Raw genomic sequence first — 17,430 nt, forward strand, 5'->3', positions numbered from 1 at the left:
AGTTTGACTACTGATTGCCAGGAATATAGCTTTGCACCGAACAACATCAAATAAGCATCGATGAGACAACAGCCAGAGGAAAAGTGCAACAGCAGTCTCAGAAATCAACTCTACAAAAATACTTACCTCACCGGCTTCCTCTAAAAAGGGGAAGAAAGAGAAAGAGAAAGAGAAAGCGACTACTAACAGTAAATACATAATGATATGTTCCTAAGCCACTTGCAGTCGATCCATTAACCGTTCCTGTCTGCTTAATGGATTTCTTTCAGCACTTGTCCCTTCCCTCATCAAGCAGCATCTCGTGGTGGCGACATTCATGGCTACAGAATGCTTTATCTCCTCTGAAAGGGAAAAGAGAATAAATCTTACATCTTTCACAGGAAAATTACGCCATGTGTTGCTTTTAACATGGTATACTAACAGGTGACTAGGAATCAGATCTTTTTATATGAGAAGGAACTGCAATTAGTCGAAATCATACCGTATCGTAGATACATACGGATAGAAAGATGAGCAAACAACATACAAATCAAGGACGAACCGAAACGAATCGAATCGAAAGCTTCAAGGGTGATGAAACACATGTTATGCAGTTTTGTTCTCTAAGATGAGTTCCAAAGGGTGCTTTGAGGATAAAAAAAAACTTATAGGACAATTCAGTGAAGATTAATGTGACATCAAAGAATTACAAGTAGAAACAACATAGAACTTGATGATGGCACATTCAGTGAAAATTATAGGCCAATTTGCAGTCACAGAGGCCTAAAGAAACATAATCTTTGATTGGTGGGCAATGTCTCCTCAAGAACTCGGAACTCTAAAATGATTCCATGGCACAAGGATCATCAGGGGAAAACTTCGTAATAGAAGTCAGGCGACAAAAAGGAACAGTATTTTCTATCATGCATACGAGGAGCTGCAAGTGCATAACCTCTACAATAAGAATCTAAATTACATGTTAAGGGATTTAAAGCGTAACCACAGTAAATGCAACAATTCATATGGAACTATAGGGAACATGAAGCAGAATCCTCATGGTTTCCTTAAAAGAGACAATTATGTGGTAAAACATGCTTGACTAGAGATTCAAAGATAGGTCGAAGACAGCAAACTATAATTAGCAGCAGCGTGCAAAGGACTATATGAATCAAGACGAGCTCACCTGTACATGTAAATATCCTCCCCTGAGCCAAATTTCTTCTTGCAGCCATAGCAAAAGCTCAAGAAATCATCCACGGCATATCCCGGACGATCACTAGAAGACCTGCGCTCACTCATTGGAGTGGCAAATCCATTAGTGCAGCTCTCAATGATGCAGTTATCGAAGATATGAGTCGTCCTCGGATTTGGCCCATGCAAGATCACGCGAGTGTAGTCCTCCGACAGCTCCATCTCCGGCGGTGGAAGGCGCCCGGTGAAGAACCGAGGAGGAGAACTGTGCATACCAGGGAGCAAAGCCAACTGCGAGTTCCTAGTTTTGATGCCGAACTCTGTAGGTGAGTGGAGGGACTCGCCGGAGGAGCGCATAGGCGAAATTGAGCTGGACTGAGAAGTAGGAGGAGGAGGAGGAGGAGGAGGTATTTGAATCTTAAGCTGAGACCCAAACACCACCATCCTCTTCTCTGGCCTGGAAGTACTGTTAAAAGAGTCGTCATTGGTGAGAGCATCAAGAAGGCCAAGTCCAGTGGCTCCCGACTCCACATCCTCCTGAGGAAGGTGTTTGTTTCCATTAGAGAAGAAGGGGTTCCTAATGACAGAGAAGGGCTTGGTTTCCAGTATGGAAGTTGGGCTCACAGCTGCTTCGGGGTCTGCTATGTTTTTTGGGGAGTAGAGCCTTGGAGAGGTGAAGAGAGAGGCAGCAACGGGAGATGGGAGGGAGGGGATGTCAGACATAATGCCTTGCTTGCTGCCGACTGCTCTCGACCTCTTCCTCAGCATAATATCCTGAATCTTTGTTCTCAGAAACATAGACTTGCAACTGCGATGGGACAAGTGATGAACTACATTACCAACACATCTCCACACACGAACGAACGAACAAAAAAGAAAACTAGATTGCTACACACAGAAAAGCACACCTTCTATGCTCAAAAGATGAATCGAAACTAGTACATTAAAAATCAAGAAATAATAGAACCATGAACTTACCGATCCGGTCCGGTGTCATCAGAGGGAACAGCAACCGAGCGAAGAGGTATGAGGGTGCCTCAAAAAACTCCTTCTTCAGCTGTGTTACGATAGATATCCTTGGACGAATCAAATACTAAACTTCAGAACAGAAACCAGTATCCGATCTGTCCGCCAAAACAACTCCCAAGGCTGCTGGAAATAAACTTGCAGAAAACCTGATTCTCCAAGACAAAAATATATGTAACCATTGAAGCAAAGAGACGGATTCTTTTTGTTTCTTCGTTAAAAAAGGGTCGAACATCAGCCTAAAGTTCTCATCTTTCATGCCCAAACACACCAGATTCTTCTCCAAGAACCCACAACCACTCTCTAGTTGTATGGAAAGATGACGACAGATCTAATAAACTACAAAAGACGCTTAAAAATCTACCAAGATGGCTCCTTTCTCCTTCCTTCCTCCCGAATTCAACTGCGCTCGCAGGGGATGGACGAGCAAGCGCAGCTGATTTAAAGGGCAAAGCAGTGAGCAGGGGAGGGAGGGACAGCGGTCTCCTTTTTGGTTGTTTCCTTCAAAGTGGCCTTTCCTTTCGATACGGCCGGTTATAAAAGAGAAGCTGCATGATTACCAGCATCCAATCACGCCACGGTGAACTTAACCCATCGATACCACAGAGCTCTTTGCTATTGCAGATACAAAGATCTTTTTTATTTTGTTATGAATTTTCTTTTGTCAAGTAACTGTCATATTAACTGCTTTCACAAAAAACAAAACATAATAAACGACCGATATATAAAAAATACATTTTTAATTGGAAAAAAAAGGGATAACTCTCCACTTCCAACTACGAATGGGCAGTGGTTCCGTGACGGATGGAAAGACGAGCGACGACACGCAACGATTTATTCCCGCAGCAGTACGGAACTCAGTTGGGTGACGGGCCACCGAGTCAAGGGAAACTGGAGCTCGGCTAGGCTCAGAAGCCGGATGACGAGTGGAAGGTTGAACTAGAACTAGAACTAGTGTTCGGATCTAAGACACGTGCACGTCTTCGGGGCCAAATCGGGGTGGTCAATCCGTGTATGGGGACGTAGGTGAGAGTAAAGGAGCCGCAACAGTCAACATCCGGCTCGGCTCGGCTCGGCTCGGCTAGGGGCAGAGTCACGTCCCGTGAACTTTCACGGACTCCGTCGTAGATGCGCACGAACCCCGCCGCGGGCTTCTAGTTTTTCCTCGGACAGATCTACCCTTCTACTCTTCGAATATTTTCACCCATGTCTGAGTGGGCCCACCCGTACTATAAATTCCCTTCGGGTGCTCTTATGATCCGGAACGGCGGGTCCCACCCGTGCTATCCTCTCAGCTTTTACCCTCCCGAGGCGCCCTTCGTCGTTTAGCGGACAAGTTTACGCTCTTACCCCTCCCAACCCGACTTCGACACACGTGTCACTCCAATCCCTGGAGCTAAAGAGAAAAAAAAAAGCTTAAAATAAATCCTAAAAAATTAATTCTACGATACAAACTCGAGCATGAAATCGATCAATTACGCATGATGAATTAAAAATAATTAAATTATTTCTAAGGACAGAAATAAAATTTTAAAATTATATTAAACTACGCACCAAATATTCGATGAGAATTTTCGAGTACCGATTATTTTTCCGCCATAGAAAGCTAAAAAGGATGATTCCTAATTAGGGTCAAATCAAGACGAGGGGCACACCAGACATGATCGTACATATGACGGGCATGTGCATGTGCATGTAGGCCAATTAAAACAAGCAGTCTATATAACCTTGGTTCAAGAGAAAGGGCTGGTCTATGATACTTGTGATGGAAGGCAGGCCGAGATCATTGTCCATTTCTCATGACATCTATAGCTGAGCCATCAGGAGCTTCATGGAGGTCTAGCTTTGAACGTGTATCACTATATTGGCATATAATTCCCACATTGGTGTCATCTTTGACTCCGTCGTGTCTTGAGTCAAATGCTTAGTCTACGTAACCTCAGTGTCTCTATGGCTTCATGGAGGTCTAGTGACATCTATAGATACGGACTGCTTGGACATTTATGCTTGTTTAGGGGGATCCTAATAAACATGCATTATTTGTTATTTCAAAAATGTAGCAGCTGTAAAGAAAGAAACTTCAATTAAACATCCTTCAACTTTTTTGTTTTTTGTTTTTTGTGTTTTGAAGAGCAACATCTATACTCAGAATCTCATGAGAAAATTACTAACCACACAATTAGATGTGTAATGACAGTAAAACAGGTGCTTTGTAATAAAGATTCTAAATTATGGTGACTTCAAAAGTTAATCTAATAATACCAATTCTCATGGATTTACCTGATTTATTTAAGTCGTGCAACACCAAACAACGCCTGCTCATAAAAAAGAGGAAGGAACCTGCAACGAGAAAACGGACAAACATCATAATCGTTCCACCGAAGAAATGTAAAGATCAAAATTCACACAAAATAACACTTCTATTAGTAATAAAAAAATGAATATTTGGCAAGCTATGTAACCATTGTCGCGTGGGCATGAAACCCTGTTCGTGTGAAAGGTCTCAAGGTTAAACTTCCACCCGTTGCTGCCTCTTACTTTTTGTTCGCTTCTTGCAAGTAGGCTATACAAAGTAGAAGTTGGTTGGTGGCTCGATAAACCAAGTATTATAATAAAAATGAGAGACTCAGAACATGCAGAACACCACGCCATTGGTCAGTAGTGTATATGCATCACATTCTATTACTACCTCCTGATGGAAATTACCACGAGGAGGATTCACTAAAGGCAAGGTGATCATTTCCTTGGAACAGAGCCAATTCCTCCATGTCCTTTATCGTTAGTTGGGTGGATTCAACCATGCTCTCTTTTTCCTCAGTGATGACTTTAATTCCCTTCTCAAAAAGCCAATAGTGACACCCCCCAAGATACAAATCAACTTCATCATAATCCTTCCCTTCGCTCTATTTCTGTCACGTCCAAACTACTCCATAAACTCTTTAACTTTATCCTACACGACTACACAGCAGCTCTCATCGCCATTTAGACCATGATGGATGATGTGAGGTCGCTCATCGGCCCAGTTCCTTCAATTATTCCATGTCTTGTCCTAACTGGTCCAGAGGACCTTCTTCTACACTGCCAAAATGAATGTCTCTTTCAGAATTGCACATAGGGACCTAGGAATCACTCATGCCCATCTCTGAATCATGATCCATCATTGGCTATAGTCTTGACAAACCTTTAGGCTTCAACTAGATTCCATGCTTACAGTAGGAAATAGAAGACTCCAAGGCACTCACCATCTCCTCATTTTGCGAAGTGATGCCACTAGTAGCAATGGTGGAACCTCAGAGCTGATTCATGACACCACCAAAGTCCTTTCCTATCAATATGTTCCATTATCAACAATAAAGCTTACTCTATGTTGATAAGATTTTATGTATATGCAAGGTCCAGCAAATGGATGAACGAAAGGAAAAATAGAGAGGCTGCACATTTTAGGAAGTCGTGTTCATCGAAAGCACAGAGCAATTTTTATGCACAATCCTCGACTGCTTTTGACATATCAAAGAACATGAGATGTCTGAGTACTGCTGGCCTCAGCAAGGAGAACTCTAAAATTTAAATTTGTGGCATTTCATGTTGCATAAGCCTTTACTATCAGTCACCAGTTTAAGCTAGGATAACAGGAACATATTTGAGATCATTTCAGTCTTAAATGTCTCAGAGAATGCCAAAACTTTATATGCATAAAAATTCCTGGGGCCAAACTGTAGCTCAGAAAGAAGAATATTGGGAGGATACAATTCAAGCCTGCTCAGGTATTGTTTTTCCCAGTATTCTAAGTGTAAAGATGCGATCAATTAGCCCATCAAGATATGTACTTCATTTTGAGGCAAACGAATCTGAGACAAGGTGTTAAACCAATTCAAAAGCTTTAGCTTACTCTGCGGAAAAAAAAAAAAAAAAACAGTTCGTCACTCAAAGCTCACCTGAAATGATTAACCAAGTTTAGATCTAACTCGCATGTTAAGATTACTACACGCCTAAAGTCATCAAAATTTTATTAATGTGGAACCACAAGACTACTCCAGAGTCAACAATTACAACATCTAATATCATCCTGCCCCCAAGATTGCAACACTTTTTTGATATCGCTTTTCTGATGCTCAAGCTTAATAATTATTATTTTTTAGTTTCATGTAATATTATAAGTATAATGGGATCAAACAATGATTAAGTTCTGCCCATGGGTTCAATTATGCATGGAAGGAAATGGAAGGTGGAATCAGTAATGGCCCCACAATTGCGATAGCCATCACCAAAGCAGAACATCGCCAGCTATGGTGACATAGTACAAATGGCTAAATGCAATCATTAGATTAAGAACTAAAGTCAGAAGGTTGTTCTGTAATACAATGAACACACTTTTCTAATCCTAGAATCAACTTTTAGGCTTGATGCGAATCCCTTTTATCTTGTTGTTGACAACCAACAGATAGAAGGTGATCATTGCAACATTGCATGAGGGAGACAGGCATTTCAACTCAGCAAAAAGCCATTAGACTAGTCACTATCCACTCGCCTCAATCAATTTACATTAAAATTAGAAATCCATTGGCCAGTAACGCATAAAAGATCATCCTTTAGGGCTCAAAAGGTACAAAAATGAGTGGCCAACTGAATTCCACCAATATGAGGACTTTAAGACCCTCAAGAAAACTTGCTGCTTTAGTTTCTACTGCCCCGAACTAACTGAACCTAATGAAACAAGGAAGAGTTCCCCGCTACCAAATCCATTCGTCTTCCAGCGTACACTAATGCATTGTTCTACGAGATCCTCCCTTCAGCATGATGATGCCACAGAAATGCACCTCACTTTCCGGTCCACAACATCACATTAAACCCTAGAAGACTCGAGAAGAAGTCAAGATTTCATCTCGAAATCATTCAATCACGGATAGTGAGCCTACAAGTCTTGTCACTTCCCTAAAATTTGCCACGGCAAAATTAGAAATACCCATTCTCGGAGATCTAACATCTCGTAGACATCAAGGAACCGCTCACAGAACCAATCTAGGAAAGACGAAAGAAATAGTAAACATTCGGAGGATCATCGAAAGGGGAAAAGGAAACTTACGAGTCGAGAGACCACTTTGCTTCTCCCCTTCGTCCTCTAATTACTGTAATCATCGATGGCGTGAGATGGTCGAAAGATGGTTTTAGAGTTCTTGAAGCCGGCGAATCAATTAGTAGTGGAGGGCTTCGAATCCTCTTCTGTACATTAGATCCAATTCCAATCCCAATTCATGTCCGCCGGCAAAAATGCTCGATTTTCTAAATATATTTTAATGTTATAAATTTGCTAAACAATTTCGTTATTTTTTAAAATCCAGAAAAGAAAACAAATTAGACTATTAATTTCTGCTGAGGAAAATGTCGACCGTTATGCACTTAATCGATGGAGGGTTACAATATAATTATCATGTATATATAAAGGAATGCATTCCAGCAAGATATGCACATTTTCTGTGATGGATTAACAGGTGAATCCAATGAACATTTCAGCTACAAGATGTCAATTTTTCGTCAAAGTCAAATATTTGGAACATCTTCATGACTTTCTGATCTCATCAACTCAGAGAAACCACATTTAAATCAGCAAGAAAACATCCAATAACGTATCTGTGAATCACAGAGAGGAAAAAAAAACAATCGAATCCATGAACAGTCATTACTTTGCCATGGGCACCATGTAACAGAAGAGAATTTTAAGTGCAGCAAGTAAAATACGAAATACTACATTCGACAAGTACTCAAAGTCAAAGCTATCGATCCAGAGGCCAAAGTCTTAGTTGGAGAAAGTTGGTCCTCAACAACACAACATTACAACTAGATAAATACATAAAAGCTAACATGATCACCAACATGTGCATATGGACTAGCTCAACAATATAATACAAGGTATCATGTAAATTGAAAACCAGCAACAACCGCTGATATGCTTGCTTAACCATTTCTGATCCTGCTGAAGAAACAGGCCTATTCAAGCTTCTACTCTTCAGTCACCTATAAAGGAAGAATCAAGAAGACGATAACGGCATGCCACAAGTTGCTAAGGACAAGCAAGTTAAAGAAGATGATATACCGGATAGTACCTTAACGTGGTTGCAGTTCCAGTCTTCCTTTGCACAGCATTGAGGCACTCCCGTTGATGTCATGCATCACAAACCAAAGCTAACAAACAACCGACATGGATGACAATCCATCGTCGAAGCTAAACAACACTACCTAAGACACTTCTACCACAAGTCTGAAGAGACAAGCTATAACGTAATTTAGACAAACAAATAACTTGGAAAATGACACCCATCATCTATGACATATAGAGTAGAGACAGCATAAGGGTAGAGATCGCAGTTCCAGCCTGTCCAGCCTCTTCATCCAAAAAACCAGAAGAAGTGGCAAGGGGAACTTTGATAACATTGCATCAGAAGTTAGGCCAAGAGTGTATGACCAAGAAGGGGGTGCAAGATAAACAAGAAAACCTACATTAACAGAGAAGTTGGCCATGATTACAGAAAGTCAGTTTTGCTAGAACAGAAATGAGAGATGCAGATGGCCTAAAGACACACCTAGAAACAATTACTGAACCTATAAGATGTACATAACACCTAAAAGGAGGACCAGACAGAATAGAAAAAGAACTTTGCTACTGACATCCGACTCCGAACAACAGATCAACTACCTAAATTTCAGAGACAATGAAGATGATGGCAGGTACCACCATATTCAGTTAACATGCAAAGCCATAAGCTACCCGTAAGTTAATTGCTACCACCTATACAGGTTAAAACAGCAGATATGTATATACAAAACTCTAAGTCCTCCGTTTCCTTTAGTCATCAATGATATCCAAGTGGAGAATTCGTCTCAAATTCTCCGTAGCAGTGGCATTGTTAAGAAGAAAGTCGTTGACAGGAGAAGTGGACTCTCTGGTAGGAGAAGAGGGGGCTGATTTTGACATAGGTTGGAGAGTAATATCAGATTTTGGAACTGGGATTTCAAGAGATACACTGCGCTTTTGACGCAGGGAAAATTTTGGAATTGGCAAAGAACTGGGAGGAGGTGAATTTGAGTAGGCTGGTCCTGCCCAAAGCTCACAGTAAGAGAGATCAACGGTAAAGGTGGCACCTTTTGGAGTAGGTGGGGGGTTTATGGGGATGGGTTTGCTTCTCCTACTTCTTTTGGGCGGTTCAGAGTAAGAGCCCGAAGATTTGCGTTCCAGATGACTATTAAATGAGAAAACTTCAGAGGGAGGCGATTGCAAAATAGCCCCACCGGACTGAAAGGTCCGGCAACTGATCACTCTGAAGCCCTTTGAGGGCGAGGAACCAAAATGATCGGTTATCCGGGACTTGTTCCTGCTGCAATATTGGTTCCGATGATGCGCAACCGCAACCAGTGTCTCCATACCCAGACGGTGATGCTTTGGCAACCAGAACTGGTCACTTCAATATGAATCTTTCGCAAAAACCTAACAATAAGTGAAGAGCAGGTAAAAATCAAAGGTAAATTAGCTCCAATCCACATGAAAATAAAGTACATATCGTTCCAAAACATCATCAAACGCTAATAATACGATTACTATACCGTGTAAGCTCGAGATTCTACGATCCAAACGTCGGAAAGCCTCAGTAAATCCCAGATTCTCGCCCGTCGAAACACGGAGGACCTTAAACCAAAATAAATCGCCCAACCCAGCAACCAGAACACAATCAAAATCCTTCCTTTCTTTTTTTTTCTTCACCCTCGCCGGTAGATCCGAACAAAACGAACCCTGGAACCAGAGATCCAGCAACAAAAACATCAGATCACTAGAAAACAGCAAGTAAATCGACAAACAGCAGAATCCATCGCACCTTTTCATCGACAGAACAGGAATCTGCTTGATGTCTTTGGGTTTGACCCGTCACGAACGAAGACCCGTATTTATCCAGCGGAGAAACACCGGAGGCACCAAGATCTCCAGGAAAACTACGAGCACGATCGGAACCCTGAGGGGTAACGATCAAGGGGAGATGAAAGGGATCTAGTACAGAAATCCGGGGAAATGAAGCAGAAGTTTGCAGCTTGATTTCTTCTTCCCTAGGCGAGGAGCTTTGGACCGACCGAGAACCAACCCCGGATGTGAAATGAAACTCCAATTTGGATTTAAGAGCGCACCGACCCATCTCAGGGAAGCCAGACGTGTGCATATGTTCGCATATGAAAATTCTATGAAAATTACTTTTCTACCGTCCATTTTGCATAAAGGAGCATCGTGAACCACACATCACGAATAATGATTGATGAACGGTAAGACCGCATATGAACTCGCGTGCACATTGACACAATCGGCTATTGGAGCAGGTTAACATAAATGTCCAAGAAACTTCACTGTTTTAAATTACATTCTGCCACTTCCCCAATTCCGTGATGAACGCAAAAGGGGAATTGATTACTGATACGCCGACTCGTTACCCTACCTTCCTTCGACCAGACGGCAAGGCGCAGAAGGCGAGATGCTGAAACAACACAGTCTCTTTGCGGGACCCGCCAAGGTACTTATGTAGAAGCGGGTAGAAAACTTTTTCTGATTGGAAAACTCACGCTAGGTCGAGATATTTCTACACTCGCGCGGTGGGGCCACTTCGAGTGTTTTTGATTGCCTGCAGCACCATGATAGTGTGGTCCCACAGGGTGAGAAAGTGGGCCGTACGGTCCGAAAACGTTGAAGCTAAATGGACCGTCGTGGATTAGGCCTTTATTGGACCGCATCGAACCTACGTGGTCGACCCACCATTCGGTGGGAATAAGCGAACCCTAATGCGAACTAAAACCAGCTTCTTCTTTCTTCTTCTTCTTCTTCTTCGTTGTGTGGTTTGGATTCATCGCACATATAAAGTAAGGAAAGAGGAAACCGGCGGCCGCGAGGGTTGGAGGCGAGAAGCGATGAGAACCGTGCTGGTCGAGCTGGAGGAAGTCCTGCGGTCCAAATCCGAGAGGGTGAGCGTGTTCTCTTTCTAAAGCTAGGCATCCAATCCTTCGGATGTTCTTGATCGATCAGTATGTCCTCTCTCTAAAGTTAGGGTATTACTTGATGTTCTTGATCGATGGATTGATATTCCTTTCCAAATATCCTTCCTAAAACTAGTGTTTCAATCTCCTGGGGTGTTCTTGATCGATCCATCGATCGATCGATGTGCCCTCTCGCTAAAGTTAGGGTATCAATCTTACATAGGTCTTGATCGACGGATTGATCATTCCTTCCCAAATGTCCCTTCCAAAACTAGGGTTCGACTATCAGGGAATGTCCATGATAGATTTGTCGATCATCCCCTCCCAAATGCTCGCCACCTCCGGCTAAACCTGGGGTTCCTATTCTACGGGATGTCCTTGATCGATCGATCGCTCCTTGCGGTGTCTCGAATTGGATGGATCGTTGAGCGCCTAATACCTAGAAGTTTACGATTGATTTCATTTAGTGATTCGGTTACTGCAGGAGAAGATAACGCCGTCAGAGGAGCTGGTCCTCCAGACCTGCAAGTCGAAGTCAATCCGCGATTTCACCGTCGGGTTCTTGGTTTCATCAGCCGCTGTATGGACTGGTACGGCGTCATTTGCTTGAGGCCCTTTTATTCTGTTTCTTATGCTTTTCCGTAACGTTGTTGGCTGCATTACAAGCATTGGTATGTAATTCTTTTGTTCGAGTTATCTGGCCACTTTTCTATCTGTGGAAATGGCGCCATTAGGGTGAATTTATATAGTGAAAATTGTAGTCTAGATTATGTGCTTCTTGTGCTGTTGACTCACGTAGGGTTTCCTCCGGAGAATGGAGACTCTGTGCCTATTGTGCTATTGAGTTGCATAATTTTTTTTATGAAGAAGGTATGAAATGCGATTGAACTAATCTTTGTATTTACTGGTTTGAGCAAAAACTAAACCACTGTGAACTACTGATCGGTTTCTTACCAGTCTGATTCAGAATTGATGCCCCCATATTGCTTAGTACTAGTAAATATTCATTTTAATTTTTATTTTGGTAATATTGATATAAATTGGTATTAAACGAGATTTTAAATCTTGCTTTAGAAACTCAGTCGGATTGATTCAAGGATAGTTGGAGGAATGTTATAGCAAGGTTCATCTTACCGGTCCGAACCGATGTACTGGTCAGTGCTACGGTACATACCACTCTGTACCGATGTATTAATATGTTGGTACAATGATACATATCGTCGTGAAAAAATGATCGAAAATAGCTTCAAAATTTTTTTAAAAATAAAAAAAAATAGATTAGGGTTTTTAAGTTAAAAATAAATATAAATTTAGTATATATTTAAGAAAAATAATCTTTTTCGGGTTTTGGGAATAGCTTTGTGATACGTTTTGAACTATTATTCTATTGATATTGAATTATCTACAAAGAAATGATTTGAATTGTTAAATTATTTGTTAAACAATTTAAACTTTAAGATTCAAATGAATCAAGCAATCAATCGATGGATATACCTAGTTATACCATAAAAAAGAACGACGGGACTCCACGAGCAGTAGATCGGGGTCCTCGATCCTATGCAACTTTATATTAATTTGATATATTTGTTTGACCCAATCTTGAAATTGATCCCACGATATATTATATTGATACACCATATGCCATTGGTGCATCAGTGTAGTGATGTTCATAGTTTGATTGTCGTGAACCACACATGGTCGAGGCGACTCATGAGGCAAGTATGATTGTGGCATGTATTAGTGTGAAGCATAGAGAATTTTAGAACTTTTACTTTTGTTATTGATTTGTTACTTCATATCATAAGACCAATCATCGTACTGTTGTTCGGAGAAGAATGACCAACTATCACCACTGCTCAGAGAAGAATAACCATCACGTCGAGCTCTATGATCTGAATCTTGGGTGACATATAAAAAATATTGCTCCTCGATCCATGCACCATCCTTAAACTTTGTAGATGGGACCAGCGACTCCCTGGCATCATCGTCATCATTGGTCGAGGCATTGTTGTCAATGTCGCTGTCATATCTCTAGACAGAGCGAGTTGCTGAATGCGATTGAGAAGTTATCTACATATCTTCGATTAGAGAGTTCTTCATCTAACTTAGGTGTTAATCCTCCCTAATTAGCCTCTCAAGTTTGATCCAATTTACAAATCATAAACTTTCTAAGGTTTAAAAAGAGTGCAAATGTGAGAATGAGAGAAAGAAGTGAGTGAGAAAGAGATTGAGAGAGTATAAAAGTGTAAGAGAGTGAAATTGGATGAAAGAGAGGGAGAAAAGGGTTTAAAAACCCTTTAAAATTGAACTGACAATTGGAAAGGGTCAGATCTGAGCCAACCGTTATCGATTGGTACCGGTCATAACGGTCGGATGTACCAATCGGTAATGGTCAGATTTTGATCTTTACCGAGCGGTACAGGCTTGTATCGAAAGATATAGCACCTTTTAGTATATACCACCCATTACAGGGTGGTCCGTATATCGGTCCGCTATCAAATCGGTATGTACCACCCGTACTGGGCGGTATATCGTGGTACGACAAATCCTTTGTTATAATGCTAGCTATAACACAAGTTCGACTTTGTGAGACTTGATGATTGTACACATAGGTGTTATTCGAGTTTTTTCGCAAGATGATGTTGCTGGAGGTAGTGCACTTTTTGCTTATGGGATGATCATTCTTGGTCAAGCATTTCAGTAGACTATTGCAGGATTTAAAATAAAAGAAAGTGGAAGTGAACTAGAGATAGTTTGATTATTTGATATAGCTGTGAACTCAAACATCAAAGGCTAGCCAACAGATAAATTCAGGCTGCATTATTGATGTACTTATCCTATCAAGATGAAGCAAGAATTGAGTGTTGACCAAAAAACATTGAACTAAGTACAAGCTGCTTAAGATACATTAGAAATGCATAATCGACCTTGAAGTTTCTGGTGCTAGATGTAGTTCTAATCTCTTGTGATAAATTATTCTATGTGGACATCAAATGTCAAATCAGAGAATGTAAATTTGGAAATATCACATAAATACTTTCTGTAGTTAATGTTGCTTTTGGTCCATTATTAATTGATAAAGGCCAAGTAGTGAGAGTTTGAGCCACAGGAAACAAAAAAGAAGTGCTGGTCTAGTTGGTTGCTCACTTGTAGACATTAAAGGCGTCAGATCTCTAAGCAGCAGACAAAGGACATATTCCACATATAGTTTGACATGTTAAATATTTGCAAAAACCTAACTTATGACTGATAGATAGATGACAGCCCTATCTTCAGCCCAAGAAAACTGCATTATGTTGTTTGTTTTCTGACCAGAAGGAAGTAGCAAACAAGCAGTCTTCAATCCATGTCTGAAGTAAAGTCTCCCACCGCTGTAATTAACTTAGTCCTTTCTTCTTCCTCTTTTCCTTCAGGTATAACATTATTCCTCTTGCTTTCTCTTCCTTGGTACGGGCCTATGTATTTTCATAGGCATATGTATTTTCATCATCTTCATCATCTCTTGAAATGTGCATATGTATGTGTATTGAAATGTGCATATGTATTTTCATCATCTTCCTTTTCATTCATCTGTCTTTTTTTAATCCAAATCCCCCATCTTTATTGTTTAATTTCTTTTTCTGTAGGAAAAAACATGAAGTATGTTGCAAGATTGTATAGAAGATGGAGAGAGATTTGCTGAGTTGGTTTTCCTCCTATATATAGGGTGGCCCTTGAATATTTTAAACTCCATTTGGATGTCTAGAGTTATGCTCAAGTGGATGATAATGTTTCATTGGTGTTAATGTATTTAGTTACCATGTTCTTTTCCTAATGGAATTAACTGTGATAATGGATAATTTGGAGAATATCATAAAACTTCAATATAAGTTAGTAAATAGTTTGTTATATGAATAAAGAGATCACATGAAAAATGAAAAAGATAAGCTATCTATCCAAGTAAAAGGGAGGGAGCTTCTGCGGTTAGCTTTGAATCTATGATTAGGTGCGATCCAATTTTGATTAAAATTTATAATCACATTAGGAACTTACTACTATAAATTCTAGATGGTGTGATTGTGATCTGGAGCTGTCTACAGTATTCTTTCATGTGGTATTTTACATTCCCTGTTTTAATGAGATCTCTTTATTTTCTTGTTTGCTTTCTGCTAGGCTGCTGCCACTAGCATAATGGAAGTGGTCTGGCTGACCATGCTTGTAAATTTTGTTCTTTTATATAATTTTGTTATTGACTTTTTTCCTTTTTTTCTCCGTGCCACATGATATTTGCTACTGATATTACTGCAGTATCTGTCGTTGATATGAATCACTTCTTGAGCTTTCTGGAAAACCGTTTATTCTTATGTAACAAATAACTTCCCTGGCGCTTGGCTTTCTGTATTTTTTCCATTTATGCTATATCGTTAATATTTTTTCACTTGATGTCAGATCAATTTAACTCAAAAGCTAAGTGATATTTTGCTATGCGCAGCAACTAGGAGACTTACACGAGCACTGAGGTTTAACTTGTCCCTAGGTGAGTCTATGAAACCATTTTCTTCTGGTAACCAGGGAATCTATTTACTGCACAATGAAGAATTCTGTGTCTGAAAGAATCTGAGCTGGTTACAAAATCAAAAACTTTCTAGCTAAATAGTCTTAAGTAATCAGAACAGATTGGTCCAACATGGCATCTTTTCAGTTGCAGTCACATTATGTATCAATTTTGTAGCAATATCTGCATTATTCTCCAGTAAACTTTCAGTCGTGATAATTTGTTTTTCTGTATTTTGTTGACTTTATTTCACTGTTTAGAGTACCCTCAGGACAAATGTCCAATCTATGACTCCTTAAATCATACTTTTTTTGTCTCATTATCTCCTCTGTTGAACATTTAAATAATTTGTGCAGGTTCTGGCACTTTTTTGGGGATGTGGGGGTTTGACAGGTCCTTGAGTTCATGCATTGACCGAATGATGCAGCTTGAAGGAAGCCGGATCCAGAGAGAGTTGGCAAACATGTAGGCTCTTTCTTATTCTAATGTTTTAGGTGTGATATATCTTGTCTTCCTGTAATAGTGTTTGTGCATGTGATAGCTTAACCAAACTGCTTTTTAAGTTAATTTATTGAAGTAACAATCTGAATCTTCTCTTACTGTGATTCATGTAAGATCATAACTCAATTGCTTTCTATTACTTGGATCAAATGCACAATCCAAATCTTCTGTCTCTTGGCAGAATATTGGCAAAGCATGCAAATGAGGCGTCAAGTGTGAAGCTTGTAAGCAAGCACTTCTTCCCGGAGCAAGTATTCAGCGACTTGAATCCAGATGAGTCTATTTTTAGGTGGCGATTACGTAATCTCTACATAGATAGCACTGCTTCTCAGGGGACACAGAGAATCGAAGACGGTGGCGATCATGATATCCAGCCAAACCAATCTACTGTAAGTACATCCTGCAGCATGAACTTTGGATGAGCAATTTACATATTTCATTGTTGATGTGGAAGTTAGAGAAGCATGATGGCATGACTTTGGTCGTCATGTTCTCGTAGTTTCAGGGTAGCCACGTTGGAGATATGACTGCATATCCTTTAGACTGTGTGTTTGGTTACCCTGATGGTAACAGCGAGATGATGCAATCGGACGACACTGGTGTGCCACCTAGGAGACGGTTGCGTGCCCACAGAAAGGCTAATCGTCGTCATCGTACTCGCTGTTCTGAAGAAAGCTCTGAGAGTAACACAAGTTATGGGCGATGATGACAATTGTGGAGCTAAGCTTCGGTCACAAGGGGATGTGATTTTCTGGACCAGGAGCAATGCCCGTCGTGCCGCTTCGCCGGCTGAATCAGTTCGTGGTCTCATGTTCTGGTATCGACCTCGAACTGATGCGCCAGAGCTCTAACGCCGGATAGGTCGTATCCCTCGCCTTGCCAGTTCGTCGTTTTAACGCTATTAAATATTCGTCCCAGTTATTTAAGTGCAACTTAAGCTTTTCATGTTTGTGATTTCATTGAATTTTTTTTACCCAATACGCTGCATCGCCCACCAGAACAAAATAAAGATGTGCTCGATGCTCTCTGTTGTTATGGTCTAACAATCAAAAGAGAAATGATCTGATGGTGATTTTTGTGGATCCCTGCTGGTTTTGCACGTCGATTTGAGTGTGATGACAGGATGCTGTTCCTCGATTTCTTTTGACCGACGCAGAACAGACCTCGGCTTCCATTTTTCTGAAGAAAGACCTGCA

At 40.7% G+C, this 17,430-nt stretch overlaps 3 protein-coding genes across 8 annotated transcripts; 1 reads left to right on the forward strand and 2 right to left on the reverse strand.

Annotated features, from left to right (window-relative positions):
* Positions 1-46: 46 nt before the first annotated feature.
* On the reverse strand, positions 47-2,717 carry LOC103978824 (FCS-Like Zinc finger 8). Of its 2 annotated transcripts, XM_009394763.3 has the most exons (4): positions 2,149-2,717; positions 1,795-1,978; positions 1,163-1,707; positions 47-341 (listed from the first exon to the last, which is right to left on the reverse strand). In XM_009394763.3, exons 2-4 carry the CDS (start codon positions 1,966-1,968, stop codon positions 266-268), a joined length of 795 nt encoding a protein of 264 aa, XP_009393038.2. In that variant the 5' UTR covers positions 1,969-1,978; positions 2,149-2,717; the 3' UTR covers positions 47-265. The 2 variants fall into 2 exon arrangements, with proteins under 2 accessions (XP_009393038.2, XP_009393037.2); XM_009394762.3 differs by having other exon boundaries at positions 1,163-1,978; positions 2,149-2,715.
* Positions 2,718-7,895: 5,178 nt separating this feature from the next.
* Positions 7,896-10,336, reverse strand: LOC135633838 (uncharacterized). 2 transcript variants are annotated; one of them, XM_065143777.1, is made up of 4 exons: positions 10,062-10,336; positions 9,793-9,979; positions 8,298-9,676; positions 7,896-8,208 (listed from the first exon to the last, which is right to left on the reverse strand). In XM_065143777.1, the coding sequence occupies exon 3, from the start codon at positions 9,611-9,613 to the stop codon at positions 9,038-9,040; it is 576 nt and encodes a 191-aa protein (XP_064999849.1). In that variant the 5' UTR covers positions 9,614-9,676; positions 9,793-9,979; positions 10,062-10,336; the 3' UTR covers positions 7,896-8,208; positions 8,298-9,037. The 2 variants fall into 2 exon arrangements, with proteins under 2 accessions (XP_064999849.1, XP_064999850.1); XM_065143778.1 differs by having other exon boundaries at positions 8,288-9,676.
* Positions 10,337-11,028: 692 nt separating this feature from the next.
* Positions 11,029-17,316, forward strand: LOC135633666 (uncharacterized). 4 transcript variants are annotated; one of them, XM_065143412.1, is made up of 7 exons: positions 11,029-11,187; positions 11,684-11,789; positions 14,826-14,881; positions 15,671-15,715; positions 16,090-16,198; positions 16,416-16,623; positions 16,734-17,316. In XM_065143412.1, exons 3-7 carry the CDS (start codon positions 14,863-14,865, stop codon positions 16,938-16,940), a joined length of 588 nt encoding a protein of 195 aa, XP_064999484.1. In that variant the 5' UTR covers positions 11,029-11,187; positions 11,684-11,789; positions 14,826-14,862; the 3' UTR covers positions 16,941-17,316. The 4 variants fall into 4 exon arrangements, with proteins under 4 accessions (XP_064999484.1, XP_064999482.1, XP_064999483.1 ...); XM_065143413.1 differs by having other exon boundaries at positions 11,089-11,247; XM_065143410.1 differs by lacking the exon at positions 14,826-14,881.
* Positions 17,317-17,430: the final 114 nt, after the last annotated feature.

Source organism: Musa acuminata, chromosome BXJ3-3, assembly GCF_036884655.1.
Source record: "Musa acuminata AAA Group cultivar baxijiao chromosome BXJ3-3, Cavendish_Baxijiao_AAA, whole genome shotgun sequence".
Taxonomy (NCBI): domain Eukaryota; kingdom Viridiplantae; phylum Streptophyta; class Magnoliopsida; order Zingiberales; family Musaceae; genus Musa; species Musa acuminata.